General features: G+C 49.5%; 1 protein-coding gene across 4 annotated transcripts in view; it reads right to left on the bottom strand.

Moving 5' to 3' along the window:
- The window catches only part of Mical-like (MICAL-like protein), a 163,384-nt gene that overhangs the window by 30,561 nt on the left and 116,832 nt on the right, over positions 1-15,991 (bottom strand). For all 4 annotated transcript variants that reach the window (XM_077670976.1, XM_077670975.1, XM_077670978.1 and 1 more), the window contains exon 3: positions 10,789-10,898. In XM_077670976.1, the coding sequence (XP_077527102.1) occupies positions 10,789-10,898 (110 nt within the window). The remainder of the gene's footprint in view (positions 1-10,788; positions 10,899-15,991) is intronic.

The raw sequence follows: 15,991 nt of genomic DNA, 5'->3' as shown, positions 1-15,991 counted from the left end.
ATGAATGCGAAAGAAAGAAGAAAAAGAAACGCCGAGACAATTACTGCATCTTCTGTCTCTGGGCTACACCTGTCATATGTCTTCAGTACTAAGCCCCCCCCGCCCCTTACCACATCTTGTTTGTCCCCAACGTTGAGGCGTTCCTGCGGATCCATCCCTCCTCGCCCGTTCTTGATTTTGTTGTTTGTTGCGCCTCGGTACTCCCTCCCTCAGTTTCTGTTCGTCTTAAATTCTTTTCTCCCAGTCCGCAGTGGCGCCCGGACGGGCAGGCCCCCCTCAAGATGACACCCCGTTTTCCAAGAAGCTGCTTCAAGTTTAAGCCTGTAAACTCGGCTTAACTTTCTTGAAGCCATGTGCACAGGCTACTTTTTGCGCGAAAATGCTTTTGAACCACTCTCCCCAGCCAGGTAGCCTGCTATCAGCCACGTGTCCTTTTCTTTTGGCGTGCGACAGCAACGTCGACGCCCCGCCAGTACGGCTCAAAGCTGCCAAGTCCTTTTAGTTACGGCTAGAGAACGACGAATTAAGAGTCAGTCGCGCCGCGAAAAGCCTTTCTTTATAGTCGCCGCCGTAAGGTGGCGCCACTGTAGTCACCGCCGTGATTGTTATGGCAGTCTTCATAGCTTGTTGACAGCAAAACGAGCACCCCTTCCGACAGCTTTCCTGTGACCTTTGCCCCCAAACTTTGCACAAATACCTATTCGCTTCAGTCCTGTACTATAAGCACCTCAACACGCCGCGGTGGCTCAGTGGCTAAACGTACGTCTTCACTTGCGGCGCCGCGTGCGCGCCCCGGTCACGTGAGCTGCGAGGTCAGTGCTCTTCTCAGGGAGCTTGGCCGGCGCGGAAAGCCGGCGAGCGGCGCAGACCCGTTCTTCCCTGCTCCCCCGTCGGAGAGGGTTCGAACCGCCAGGCATCGTGCTACTAGAGTGAACTAGAATAAAGTGCTACTGAGCACGAGGTCTCGGGTTCGATTCCCGGCCGCGGCGGGCGCTTTTCTGATGGAGGCGAAAAGCAAAAACGCCTCCAGGCGGTCAAAATTAATCCGGAGCCCTCCACTACGGCGCGCCTCATCGCCTGCGTTGCGTCGGCGCGTTAACCCTATAATCAACCAACTAGAAACACCTCGGAATCTAATCGAATGTGTGATGATATGCCTCCAGGACAAGCCTGGTGGCGCATGTGCTACGACCGTTTTCACACAAATTTGATTTATTGTAATTTGATTTGTTATTTATTGTAATGATTTGTTATTTGATTTGATTTATTTGATTTATTCACACAAATTTGATTTATCAGCCGATGAAGGGGATTTAATCGGAACTTGCCCACACCACCCCGGCCTGCCATCCCCGGAGGGTGGCTCGGCTGTTGCCTTTTTCAAACGGTGACACCTCCTCCTCATCCGCACGAGTCTTTCCGGCGCTGCACGCGTGCCCTTCTTCCTCCGCGGACCTTCCTGGCGGTTGAACCCACCGCGAGCGCGAGGAGGCAGGCAGCGCGAGGAGAATGCGAGTGGGCTTAGCTTTGACCGCCGGTGATTAGGGTTTCCAGGACGAACCAAGTCCCTCAAAAACACGTCCTCCATTCGGCATGAGTTTGCCACATGAGAGCCCTCGAATATCACCCATGGCGGCCACCTGGCCTTCATTGCTGTACCGGGGCTGTTAAACAGTTTCGCTTAGATTATGCCGTTGGGCGCACTTGCGCAACAGAAGGCCGCAAAAAAAAAAAAAAAAGGTCAAAGGCCACCTAAGCACTTCTTTCGAGTTGAGGATGAGAAAACGCCCGAGATCCATCGCTCCCCGCTAGCGTTGTCGCAGGGCTTTGTAATCTTGCCGCGTGGAATACTTTGGGATGGCTTCGATTCGTTTCCTGCGCGTGGCGCCGCCGCTCGTTCCTGCCTCCGCCGTCAAATGGGAGAGTTAGCGACAATGGTGAATTCCGCTGCTTGGTTGTTCGCTCGTTTGGCTGCCCTCTTCCGATAACCCCATCTGCGGTGTGCTGGCGTGGAGAGTTTTAAGGTCGCGCTGTGGAACGCCTCGTGCTCTGGAATGCTTCGCAAGGAGGCGTTTACCGACTCCCGGCCCCGACACGGGCTTTTAAAGACGATGGTCCGTCTGGGGGCTCCTTAAACGCGAAAATTTGTCGTATGTCTGTCTCTCCCTCAATGCAGCTTTCCGGCCAGAACAACTCTTGAGAGAGACATTTATGAAGGCAGAACCATTCCGAACCAATAAATCTAGAAACAGATTACATGCTTGTCAACATTGTTGAGCAAAAAGGAAGCATTAAGCATATTAGGAGGTATTAGGCAATATAAGATGGACTGTGGCCGTGAAATACTGCGAATATCACTTTGAATGAATGAATGAATGAATGAATGAATGAATGAATGAATGAATGAATGAATGAAGTTATTATCACAAACATAGAAAGGCAAGTCAAGCACGTGCAGCTAACCTCACTTTTTCTTCTCCCTTTCCTGTCTGTACGTTTTCCCTTTCTTCCACATTCCCACTCCAGCAGGCGTTCCGTTGTCCACCCTAAGGCGAAGACAAACTACGCCCGCTGGTGGACGTTTCTATTGTCTGGAACAATAAATTCATTCATTCACACATTCATTCGTTCATACAAATGATATTTGCAGCATTTTTTAAATTAAGAATACATGAGATGTTTGCGGTAGCAAATAAAAAATACGCTTTGAAAAAATGTTTGAACCAAAAATGCGAAAAGCGCTCGCGCGCCACACTAGCCCCCGTGGCGGCATTTCAAGAAGCCAAACCGTAACCAAAGGTTCCAGTAAACGGCACGCGAGCAGTGGAGCGCGGTGACATTGAATTGACTTGAGCAACCCTCCACCGTGTTTATCGTGGAAGGATTCAGCCCGACGGGAGGGGGAGAGCGCGAGAGGTGAGCGGGATAGAGACGAGAGGCCTTTACATGGCCGGGGCGGCAGACGACAGCGAAGTGGGCAAATGCGCGGCCATTTTTAGTGGCGAAGCGCCTTAGGACCTCGCTTTGTCCGAGGCTTGTCCCCTGGCGTCAGTGTACACAGTGTTGCGCATGCGCGAGGAGCATTGGATTGGATAGGCTTAAATTGAATTGTATGAGATTGGATTGGATTGGATTTGTATATATGTACTGTACACACGCGCTGTCACTCATTTACATGCGCGAGTGGGCAATGCCACGGGTGATCTACGGTAAGAACGGTCCCCAGTGCTTCGCCCACTCGTCATGATTCACTTCGTGGAGATGCGTGAATTTTTTTTCTCCTTCTTGCGTTAAATGGGCCATTTAATGCCTCCGCCTTTAAAGAAAGTGGAGCAACGCGGCGGCGTAAGCGCTGTGTGGTAATGAACGAAAACGCAAAAATGCATTCCCCGAAATCAATTAAAAGCCATCACAGATAAGCTCTGCTTCCGCACCTATTCCAAAGTGTGTTCTTGTATGTTCCACAGATCGTCCCATAATTTATTGTTATTTTTTTTTTCCTGGAAGTGGCGGGGTGCGTATGTTACGTCAACGACGTTAGATTAACTCGCCTAGCTTGCTTTTCAAGAAAACTCGGGACACAAACTTCATCAGTTGTCTCAACAATGTGGGTTCGACGTTTTCCGAATCCACACTCCTGAATCAGTCGCTTGTTGGAACTATAAAACAACAAAAAAAAATGAATACAACTTATCCACAATCACGGACAAGAGCAGAATTACTTGAGACACTGAAAATTCGTTATTTCTTTCAGTTTGTTTTAAATATAACAATCGGGTATACAAAAAGGTTCGTAATTGGGGCGTGTACAGCCCGACCCCTCGCTTTCCACTCTGGTGAAAAGAACACTTTTGGACCATGTGAGCGCGAGGTTTCAGGTTCGACTCCTGGCTTGATGACACACATGAAGCGTCGATCCGTCGACCCACATTTCGGTACACGGCCATATATCAACAGATGGTTCTAGTTACTCCACGCATGTGCAGCAGGGCCTAATACCAGCTACTTCTCACAAATTTCCCCAAAACACAAACAATACTGCCTTTGCCCGTGATTAAGCAAAAATGGAAATTCTCTAAAGTATATTTACGCCAAAAAGGACTAGAGTGGTCCTAAGCAATAAAAATCCCGGGCCATCTCCACTAACGTGAAACCTGGGGAGGGGCGAAACATGCAGTGTATAAGTGTATTCTTGGAGCTCCGGCGTTTTTGCCCACGGATATGAAACCGTCGGGGTGTACCGGTATACATACAGCTTTGCTGTAAAAGTCTCTTGTCTTTGAAGCGCGAGGCGTAAACTAGTTTCCCGGTGTTTTAGTAGCGTGACTACATGATACGACGATTACGACGACGACATGAGGCGCCGACGGCCCGCGCCCCTAAAAAAAAAAAAACAGACATGGCCATAAGCCATCGAGAAAAGTGCAGGAATGCACGCCGCTTCATTAGATCCCTTTAATATCATTTTTATTCATTAGATCCCCTTAATATCATAGCAATTTCATGTCATTTCAGAAGTGCGCTCGAGTCGAGGACCTTTGTTACCGCGGCGAGTAGCTCACCGCGTCCATATTAATAAAATAATAAATAAAGCAAAGCGCGTAATCTGAAACTGCGCATGCGGCCAAAGGCAAGAAGCCACTCGCTGTGTACACCGTGACGAAGAACTCCACAAAGTAACGCTCACTTGCAGAGGACCTAAAGTAAATTAGATGTGTACTTCCTCCAAGTGCACCTCGAAAATACGATCCCTTTTTTGACGGAGGCGAAAGCGAAAACGCTCGCGTGTCGAAATTTCGGCGCATGTTAAAAAAAGGGCCCATCTCCCTGCGAGGGGGACTCGAGTAAATGCGCCGCATAGGGGGTGGGTGTATTGCGTTAACGTTTAGTGTTTGGGGAATTGGTGGTAGTGAATGCGTTGTATCAGCAGCTTCTTGACGTAGTTTGAATGAGTCAAGGATATAAGGCGCGTTCGTAGCCTTTCATTCTGTGTCGGTTTTGTGGCGCAGTGGGAAGAGCACCATGTACCTCGCGTTCCGTCCACGGGTAGTGAATGCGTTGTATCAGCAGCTTCTTGACGTAGTTTGAATGAGTCAAGGATATAAGGCGCGTTCGTAGCCTTCCATTCTGTGTCGGCTTTGTGGCGCAGTGGGTAGAGCACCATGTACCTTGCGTTCCGCCCGCAGGGTCGTGGGATCGAAACCAGGCGCTGGTAAGTATTATTTTTTTATATAGTGTAGGGGGAGGGGTGCGGACCTGTTGTTGAGAGCGAGGAGGGTAGCGTGATGCGGGAGAGGAGGAGTGGGGGAGAGGGCGCACCTGGAACGGCTGTTGCGGACGCCGAGGCACGCCGACAACGCCGGGTGACATCGTGAGTTAAGGAAATGCCCTGCATTTAAAATACCCAGGTGGTCGAAATTAATATGGAGCCCTCCGCTACGGCGCGCCTCATAACTATGGTATAGGTGCCGCGCTAACCGCCGAAAATTTGAAAATGCGATCACGTGGAAAAAGTTTTCTGGGGAATCCAAGGGATGTGAGTGAGGGGGGAGGCAATGTTTGTGTCCACTTGATTCTTGCACAACGCTTCCTTCTCAATAAGGCCCCGCCTCGCGCCTTGCCAAGACGTTATGCTGCAGAGATCAAGGTCCAGGCCGCGGTAGCCGTTTGAAAGGCGCCATGAAGACAAAATACAAGTTTGATCCATTGAAAAGTCTGCTTTGACTCGCAGTTTTATCGCCAACTACAAACCAAAAAAAAAAAAAAAAAAAAAAAACCCGGGCCATCTCCACTACCGTGAAACCTGGGGAGGGGCGAAGCATGCATTGTATAAGTGTGTTCTTGGCGCCTTGGCGTTTGTGCCCGCGGAGATGAAGTCGTTGGGTAATAGAGGCATACAGCTTTGTTTGAAGCAGGAAGCGTTGTACCGCGAGGCGCTGGGAAAAGTGTCTCGGCGTGTTCTTTTAAGCCCGCGTTACGTTCTAGCGCGATGCATTGGTAAACGAGTATTCCGGTGTGTTCTCTTATAAAAGAACACACCGGAACTCGTAGTACGAGTAACGTTCTAGCGCGAGGTGTTGGAAGACGAGTGTGCCGGTGTTTTAGTACCGTGACTACATGAGACGAGATACGACGACGACGACGACGACAGGAGACGCCAACAGCCCGAGCCCATGAGGGGCTTCGTCCCAAATAACGGAGATGATAAAGAAAACAGATGACGCAGTGCCAACTCCCCGTGCTTCTTTCGGGCGATTTCTCTCTGACGTCACAGAATCTTTGTGCGGTTGGCGGCCGCCGGCCCACACCACGGAGATTACAGTGGGTCTCCGTTTGACCGTTTCACTCGGATACTAACATGCAGCTAGCACGCGGATATCTATGCTTTTGGTGCTGGTTGGTCACCGTGGAGCGAAATTGGAATATTCTCCAATGTTAGGGCCGAAGCCCCTTAGGGGCTCGGGCGGCCAGCGTCTCTCCTGTCGTCGTCGTCGTTTCTCGTATCATGTAGTCACGGTACTAAAACACCGGCACACTCGTTTTCCAACACCTCGCGCGAGAACTCTTCGTGCTTCAAAGACACGAGACTTTTACAGCAAAGCTGTATACCCCCCAACGGTTTTATCTCCGTGGGCAAAAACGCCAAGAATACACTTATACACTGCATGCTTTGCGCCTCCTCCCCCCCCCTTTTTTTTTTGGTGGTAACAAACATCTTTCGTGGCTGGAAAAGAGCTGAATGAGTTACAAAGGCTATTTATTTCGGACTCATTAAACTGATTAAAGAGCACCCTCACTACCTTTTTTACCCACCTCTGCCTAATCCTTACCTCCATCTCGCGCGTACACCAACGCTCACGCGCGCAACTATGCGTTTGAACTGCGCGACAAGGTTTCAGGGTGGACAGGTTGGTGCCCCCCACCACAAGGGAACAGGGCCAAGGAAATGAAACGACACACACAGGCGATGGTGCGAATTTGACGCTAACTGGCGCGACATACGCGCTCGCGGAAGATTATTTGCTCTCTCTCTCTCCACTGAAGTTGGTGCCGTGAAAGGTGATTAAAGCGGCATGGCTGCAACGAGTGTTTCCTGCTTACACGTGTGTATACGTGCGAGTGCGCGCGCGCGCGCAACGTGTCCACGGTTCCGTTTCAGAGTGCGTTCGCTGTACTCGGGAACCCTGCGTTTTAAAGTATACGGTTGTATGCGACTTATACGCACGCGGGCTTTATAAGCAGCCCGAAAAATGGTCACGGAATTAATTTTTTTCCATCACAGTGCAGCTCCTCCAGGCTTTGAAAACTATGCCAAGAGAAAGACCACATTGAAGCTCATGGCTATACTTCGTTTATTTTTATGTATTTGTTGATTTTTCACTTACCAGAGTGGGGACACCTCAGTGCGCCATTTTGCACCATCGCTATTCGTGCAGCCGGAACTCGGCAAAGCCAAGTTCTCAGATATGCCTACACAACGCGAGAATAAGCACCTGGCCAGAATCCTACGAAAAAAAAAAAAAACATACAGAACTTGGCCTATAATTAAAAGAGCCTGCTGGCACGTTTGTATGTAGCTGCGACCGGTAACTTTTCCGCACAACCGAATTATGATTGAAGCAACACGGGCACCACTGCGACTGATTTACACTGATAAATTATCACGCTCAATTGGTGCGCCCCCAAGTGCAGCATAACTCTCTCCAACTTTCTCCAAGTGCAGCATAACTCAACCAGCCTCCCGAGCGCGGGTACACAGCCCCCCCCCCCCCCCCCCCAAATTATTTGCACAAAAAAAAAAAAAAACACGTCAGTGAAAGTCCGTTGCACGCTGCTGTCCTATCTGCCCTGCAGCTGCTATTACCCCGAAGCTCGCCATAATATAAAAATCCCGAAGCCTAACAAGGTGTTATGAAGAGCACATCTGCCCACTTCTGGAAACACCGTCCCTACGCGCACTCTAAACCGGATAACTGACACCAAGCAGAGCGCATACCGTCCAAAATCAACATACGGTAGGCACCCGTTATAGCCAAGTCCTTGGGACACGGTACTGTCTCCGTCGTAGGTGAAACTTCGTTAAAAGCGGAGACGATCTGCTTTTAATGAACTGCTTGGGGGGGCCACCAAACACTTCCAATAAACTGGATTTCCGATAACGCGATTGCGCCATAATCGTATACTTCCGAGGAGCTTTTTCATCAATTTTTTTAAGGCTGGCTAACAGCGGTGAAGTGAACCCAAGCGATCGGAATAATTCTGTAGGTTGGCGAAGCTTCGCACATATACCTTTCAGACACCCACAGCCAGAAACTGCTTTCGTACGGAAGCCTGCGGCACGATCCTAAGCAGTTCTTCCACGGAGCTCCAGGAGTACTACGCTCACCAAATACAACGTAAGTGGAACGCTAACAGGCTTACACGAGACCATATCCTTCAAGCGCACGGCGACGCTTACTTGAAGGTAAGATGTGCGCGCGAAAACACCGCTCTGCTATACACAGAGACCATTTAAGGTCAGCTTCACTACAGTGCACACCTGCGTTGCTGAGAAGACATTTTCGCGGGGGAAATATACGGCACCCGATGACTAAATTTGAACGCCGTAGCGCTAATGCCTACAGAAGCATTCATGTATACCTCAAAAGACTATCACACAGCCCCTTTAAGTAGGCTTCCCCACTACACGCAAGCGCACTGCTGGGAAGGGGTAATGCAGGCGGTCTTCCAAAAATTATGAAGGCCCTAAGAGCTTTGATTCGTGGTATTTTTGTAGGCGCCGAAAGCGACACATCGGGCCTCACAGCTAGACAAGATGAGTCTACATTGGAGTGGCATTAAAAATTAGCATGTATAAGCGCTACGTTCATGAATACGTTGAAATCCATTTCCATTACGCTGCGAACAACTTTATATTGTGCGAAAATTCCGCGAAGTTACCACCACCACCACCAAGAGTACAAGAAACCCTTACCGCAAAAGACGGGAAGTCCTCCACCTGCTAGCACATTTCTTTATTGTGAAACAATCGTAAAAAAACCCAGATAGACACCGGCTGACCACAACTGTGTTTGGAAAACGTTTTTTTTTATTGTTTTCGCACCATACAAATCACTCATCTACAAGAAAGAAAGGAAAAAAAAAACTTGAGCAACAATCTCGCCGAGAAACAGCATGACAAGTTCTCGCGAGGCAAGAAAAAAAGAAAGAATATATTTCACACAAAAAATGCACGTGCGGACAAGAGATATATAAAGAGCATTTAAAACCACATATGCTGTCACGGCAGGTAAACACAAAAAAATAATAAAAAGAGGCATCTATGTACATAAACAATCTATTCTTTATTTCAGCGACAAAAAATGAGAAACACAAATTCTCTCTGCGTAAAAAAAAAAATAAACGACAATAAGGCTTTGGTATGACAGAAATCGTAGACGATCTGCTGTATATGGGGGTTCAATCTGTGGTCCTCTAAACGCTACAAATGATTTGAACTTAATCCTTAATGTGTGAGATGAGCAAACCAAACAAGAAACGTCAAACCATAAAAAAGAGTAGATTTCACAGTAGGAGTGCACAGACTAAGAACAGTATCATTAACAACAGTGTCCCCAGTACACCATAGTCCCTGCGATCCAAAAAGTGCTACCGATCTTAGGTATAATGTCGGCAGTGCTAGGTACAGCAGACTGAGCCTATTAATAAGCCGCGTGCTAATTACTTGAAGTTTTGGTAATTACACCTGCAGTAACCAACGGTAGCACGTGTTAGAGGTTTCAGCGAGACAGGCTGACGTCAACAGCAACACAAAATCAAACGAAAGCAGCTACGGTACAACGGTTTTTTTTGTAGCTCGCGATTATTACCCACACACACATTCACACCTGAAAAACGTATAAACTTGTGCGATTTGGTCTCGAAACTCCGCGCCCATTCCCTAATGCCATTCCCTCTGAATGCGAAAGGAACTCCTCCGCAAGCGCAACTGCAATTACTCGTTTTTGGAACGCATGCTGTGGGTATACGGACAAAAGATGCACACAATAAGGTCATCAAATATAGTACAAGGGAGTCAGGGCATGACCAGAAAAAAACGCTCACCCCCGCATTTGCTCCGATGTCAAGTTTGGCAGTCAACAGGTGCTTCTACAGACGTTACAGTAAATACAAACACACGCATACACATGCACAAGGAAACGAGAGGAACAGCATTAAAACACAGAAGAAAAAAAAGAACGACGACGGATTATCGAGGTGGATTACCAGCGACGTACGTTAGCCAGGCGCAAAGGGCCGGGTACACGCACATGCGCGGAAATATGCGTTTGAACATCGCGCCAAATCGTTTCTATGGACATACAGAAAAAAAAAAAAAAAAAACACGAGTGCACAAAGACAAACGTGAATTTGCAGTCGAACGTCTTCAGAAAAGCTCAGCAGTCAGTTTCCACAAAAACGTTTCAAAAAAAAAAAAAAAAGGAAAACAGCGGAGATGCAACGCCAAGTTTGTATTGACATTGTAAATTCACACGTAATAATAAAAAAAGAACAGACATCACGTGACTTACATTACAGAAAGGAACTCTAAGGAGGAACAACGATTAAAGAAATGTAGGAATGCGTCTAAATTGGACAACAAAGAAAAAAAAAAGGCACATCGGAGCTCCGGAGAGGGCAAGCGGCATGTCGTTGGGGGATTTTTGCCTGCGTGGCGCGAAGGAACAGAAACGCGCAGGCTGCGTACACGTGTGTGGCGGTGGTTCGTTCTCCCCGCGACGGTCATACCTTCGTCGGCGGCCCAATGCTTAGCGCCGCAGCGGCCGGTGAAGACGCCGAGCCGGCGGGCCTCTTCAGGGCCGACGCCGCTGCCGAGGCCCTCCTGCGCGAGCCTAGACCTGCGCAGAGAGCGAAAAAAAAAAAAAAAAAAGGACAGTTAAAAACAGCAAACAAGGCACGACACGCACGCATAACGGCGCAGACAACGACACAGACAACCATGGTCGTCCGCTTTACCCAACGCTTGAAGGTAACCCTAAAGTTAGGCCTAACGGCACGCTTGAAGATTAGAAGAAAAGGTGCGCACAACCAGAGAGTTGTTTCGAGACGACGGATACGTCTGGGGCGTAGGCTCCAAAACTACTTCAAACATCGAGTGCAGCCAGCGCGAGCGAACCTGAGAGATGACTTTCAATAAACCGTGACTTATGACGTGTGCAACTATATATGCAAAACTTAATGGCTGCGCGTGCAGTTCAATACGTGTAATCTTTAGTTCGCGGTTATGCACAAATTGATAGCTTTTGTTTTTAGATGTAGAAAGAAAACCGCACGGCACCTGCTGCGGAAGCCATACAACTGCCGCAGCGTTTGCACAAGGGTGATCATGATGGACGATTTTATAATTACCCACTTTATACTATTATCTAACAGAACCCAACGGCGAAAGCCAGGCATGCCTCTGGACATCGTTCCGAACGGTGTGAATAAGTACGGTTCCGGACATGTATACTCGTATGCTTAATGTTTCGCACAAAAAAAAAAAAAAAAAAAGTGACCAGTTTTGTTATGGTTTTGTCAGCATGAACGCGCCAAGAGCGTTGCAGGTGCGCGATACATGGCCTGGCCGCATTTCCGCAATGCCTAATGGCGTTAGAACTCGCTCGTACCGTAACCGGCCTAGCCAAAGTGTCGGCTGTGCACGACGGCACACGAACCTGCAATGCCAGAGTATACGCTTGACAAAACCTAAGGCCCGCGCACTTCGTCTCCCACAGCGTCCCATGAGATAGCGAAGACAGAAAACTTTCGAAAACATCCTACAGTGGTCAATCACTGCAGGCACGCCAAGGTTTGCGAAGAAACAAACCGCGTCAAGGTTCGCACGCGTTCAACTCAAATCGCAACTTTTCCCGCTCTTTTCTGCTCAGCGCCACACAGAAATCAAGGTTGTGCGGCTGCTCAAAAAAGATGTCCCGCAGTGTTTCCGGAAAGCGAACATACACGAGTCCTTCCGCCAGAGACAGCAGCCGTAAGCGGAGGAGTCAAAGACCCGTGTACGGGAGAGGACCATTAGGGGGCGGGGAGCCGGGTCCGCAGCAGCACTATCTTCGGGCGGTGCCCGGTTTAACGGTGCCGGAAACTTGTGCCTCCAACGACGCGTGTCGATCCCCCCCTTTTAAAACGACCCGAGGGTGTGGTGCGCGGCAGCGGGCATCGTTCGAGCCGTCGCCTGTCGCCGTCGCTTAAGTCGTCGGCGTGCTAATGATCTCCTCAAAAGGTGCCGTCAGCCCGCGCTTAGCACACGACCTCACACGTCCTCGATGCGCCGCTGCGGCCGCCGGAAGTTGCCACAACCCGGTTGCCGCAGCAGACGCAGCTTCGCTGTCTTTTTTTTACTTCACTGGTCTACGCACGCAGCGCAGACGATGAAGCAGACGACGCCACAGCGTCCATCAGTCACGATATTCGCTGGGTGTCGAAGTGTGCGAGTGCCGTAAAACTGTTGACACCCTTAAGGGTAATTTCCACAGTCTAGCAAAAAACGCCCCCTTCAAGTATGTTTCCCCGTGTTTTTGCTGGGTGTAAGGGACGGCGAAAATTCTCCTTAAGGGTGTAAACAGCTTTACAGCGTGCAGGCGCGCGAGCTCGCGATCCCCACACAACGCGGACCCGTGCCCAAGGACTGAGGAAGCCACCGCCCGAAGACTCCAATGCGTCCTCCATAAAGACCTTTATTCTATCTCGTACATCGCTGCGAGAGGCGCTCTTTCAGCTTACGGTACCCGTATTTGCGCACAGCAGAGGCAGGGGCCCGTACTGGTGCCTTCAGAATAGTTGCATCGCGGACCGGCTACCTGCTCGGCTACCAACCGAAATGTACCCGATCAATGGACCCGGGGATTCGCACGAGAGACTTAGGCTGTCTTCGCCGTTAGCGAAGCAACTCGAACTCGACGACACACACCGGGTGTCTTAAAATGCATATCGACTACGGCAGAGAAGGGGATAGGCGTTGAAACGGCTTAACGAAAGGATGACCGAGGGACGACGGCCGCCGTCTCTCAAGCGCGCCTCTGGAGCTGCCATGCAGACGCCAAAGATACCCCCGCAACAGCGCACGTGACGCACCACACGTGCACGCTTCCGTCACGTAAAATCCCACAGGCGATCTGCATCTCGAATAACCAGCCATTCAAGGGTCTGGGCACAAATCGACAAACCCGCTCGAAAGCACGGCCGAGCAACAACAAGCCATAGAGATCCCCGTGACGCAAGGTCAACCGGGAAGCGGCCATCAACTACGTTTTTACTACCGAACCTGCCGGAGTGCTCGCACGACTGCGCCCACGTAGGCCTATAAACAGAAGCCCCGGGACGACAGCACAGGCGCGCAAAATCCGCATCTTTCCTCGACGACGACGCGCCGTAACTGGAGCACGTGGGATGTGGACAGCCGATACACAGCCGCGGAGCGACCGACCGGTGAGAGCTCCCGCTACTCTTTCCCACGGTGCGACGACACGGCGGCGGGCAATGGCACACACGACACACGCGTGGCCGGCGGGGATAATTAAATGAAAATGAGGGTGCACATCCTGGCCAATTTGCTCGTCGCCCGTAAATTGGTCAACCCTTTACGAGTGAAACGCACCCTGCGGAAATGTGGAACGCTCGTTCGGAACGGTTGTCCCTACCCTGCGCATATATATGTACACACGCGCGTACACGGTCGTCCATGTGGGGGGCACTTCTTGCGAGGTTCGCGGGCGATTCATCTAGATCTGGGTGATCTAGATGACCGCGTGAGTTCATTCACCTAGGCCCTAAATGTCATGGCGCCCACCATCACGCCTTTCCGCCACAAAATTACTCGCAACTCGCTCAACTATCATACAACTCATACTAAATAAAAACAACGCCGTTCCTGAAATGCGACGTATTTAACTCACACAGTAGGCATTCTCGCATTTTTTAAATGTTGGCCGAACTTTAACAAAAAAAAAAGTCGTACATTGCAAAACGATTTACAATCTTGAAGGTGTAAATCAGTGTCTTTAACACCCTTACACACCAACAAAAAACACCCTTAAATGTGTTTTATCTTTAATGAACCCCCACCCCACCCCCAAAGGGTGCTTTTTGTTTTGTGATGGGGTGTAAGGGTACTAGTTATAGACAAAAAAAGGGGAAAATCAATTTACAGTGTAATAGTTACGGTACCGTAGTTACTTACGGTACCGAACGACGCGGGACCGACAACTAGGAATACAAGCCACACAACACAAGTCACACTTAGACGAAGCTAATGGCCGGCGGTAAGCAAATTATGGGACGCATAAAGCCGATGACAACAAAGTCCCATGTACCCACACAACAGCGCTGCTGGAACGAACGAAATGCACGCGTCGAGAGTACACACACAACGACACCCCACAAAACACCGATACAGAAACGCAGACAAAACTGACACCGTCGTCTGCTACACTACAACGGGCCACTCAGCGCTCATTGGCAAAAACGAGGGAGCAGACGATTTGCGCAGGCTGCAGAAGCAGTAATACAACCTTCAGCGGAAAGTTTTGCACAACAAAAGCTGAACCACGCCGCCGCGCGTAATAACAACACACGCTCTTAAACACTGTAATCCTGCCATTTTTCAGATTGTTTGCTCTCGGGAGACCTCGAGTAGGATCGCCACGGCGGCGCTGCGAAAATGGCCCGGAGGGTCGCAACTTCCGCGATGACATGTTTAACGGACTTGATGGGCCGTTGCGACTAATTGCGGCACACACAAAGGAGAGCCCTATAGGCACTCAAATTCTAACAAGGAGAGAGACATCGCTCAAGCAACTTTTTTTTTTTTTTTTTTAAGTAAGCTCGCCCTGTAGTATCGTGTTCAGTCCTCCAAACGAACACACTTTTTAAGGAGAGGCTTGTCTGCCAGCGGCAAGGGAGCGTTCCAGCAGAAAATTAGTCCCTTGTTTTGTCTCCGCGCAGCCCCGGAAAGATGCAAATGAACATTCCAGGAACTTTTTCACCAACCTTCTAGAAACAGTGCACTTCGGACGTTTTTGTATTAAAGCAGTTCTCCTTAATGTAGAAATTCCATGCGTTCCTGGACTGTTTCTTCAGAATGATATCACAGCTTTAACATAAACGAGCTGCTTAGGGGTTCCAATACTTTTTCCCTCACCCTAGAATATGTCCATGGCATGAGATCGTTTCGACATGGACACCATTTCGCTCAAAGTTAACAGTAAATCCGAAGCGAGACATCCGATTACGGCCTTTTGTGGTTTCGTGCGGGCTCCAAACCAAAATTACACGCAGAATTGATCTCCGATGACTGCCTTTAGACTGGGAACATTATTTGGCTGTTAGCTCAAAGGCAACCGGAAATAAGGATCCACGGATCCTCACAGGAAAGAGATTATGCCGTGCGAGTGTGAGTATGCTCAGCAGAAATACTAAAGTTCGCTTCACCGCCAAAACCACCACTGTGCTGTGAAGCACAGTTTACGAGAAAGCCGGCGATGGCTCGACAGAGAGGCAGGATCGTCAGCTAGGTACCGAGAAATTTACGCGAAGTAGCCCGGGGAATTCCGACTATAAATTACGACATTTCTCCACCTTGCTCGAGCATGAGTAAGGCTGGAGAACTCTCGGCGGCGACTGTTTTAGTCTAAGCTTCAGTAAGACTGGATCACAGTCCGGACTGTCGGGCATGTGCCGTCAGATTAGCCTGCCGCATAACAACAGCCCGCACGCGTCCCATTAACAAAACAGCCGCAGCAGAGCGTACAGCTGGGCTCATCTGTGAAGGGAAAAAAAAAAAAAAAACGACGACACGGCCCCGTTTTCCACCATGTCTCTCGTGTTTGCATATGTGCTGCGCGGGTGCGAAAGCATTAAAATTGCTGCACCCACGACAAAAGTTCAAAGAAGTTGGAAACTTCGTTCACGTTAGTAACAAACATAGGGAGCTACG

Source organism: Haemaphysalis longicornis, unplaced genomic scaffold, assembly GCF_048455015.1.
Source record: "Haemaphysalis longicornis isolate Haplotype H1 unplaced genomic scaffold, Haemaphysalis longicornis Haplotype H1 scaffold_5, whole genome shotgun sequence".
Taxonomy (NCBI): Eukaryota; Metazoa; Arthropoda; class Arachnida; order Ixodida; family Ixodidae; genus Haemaphysalis; species Haemaphysalis longicornis.
The sequence above is the reverse complement of the archived record's forward strand: the minus strand, read 5'-3'. Positions and strand labels throughout refer to the sequence as shown.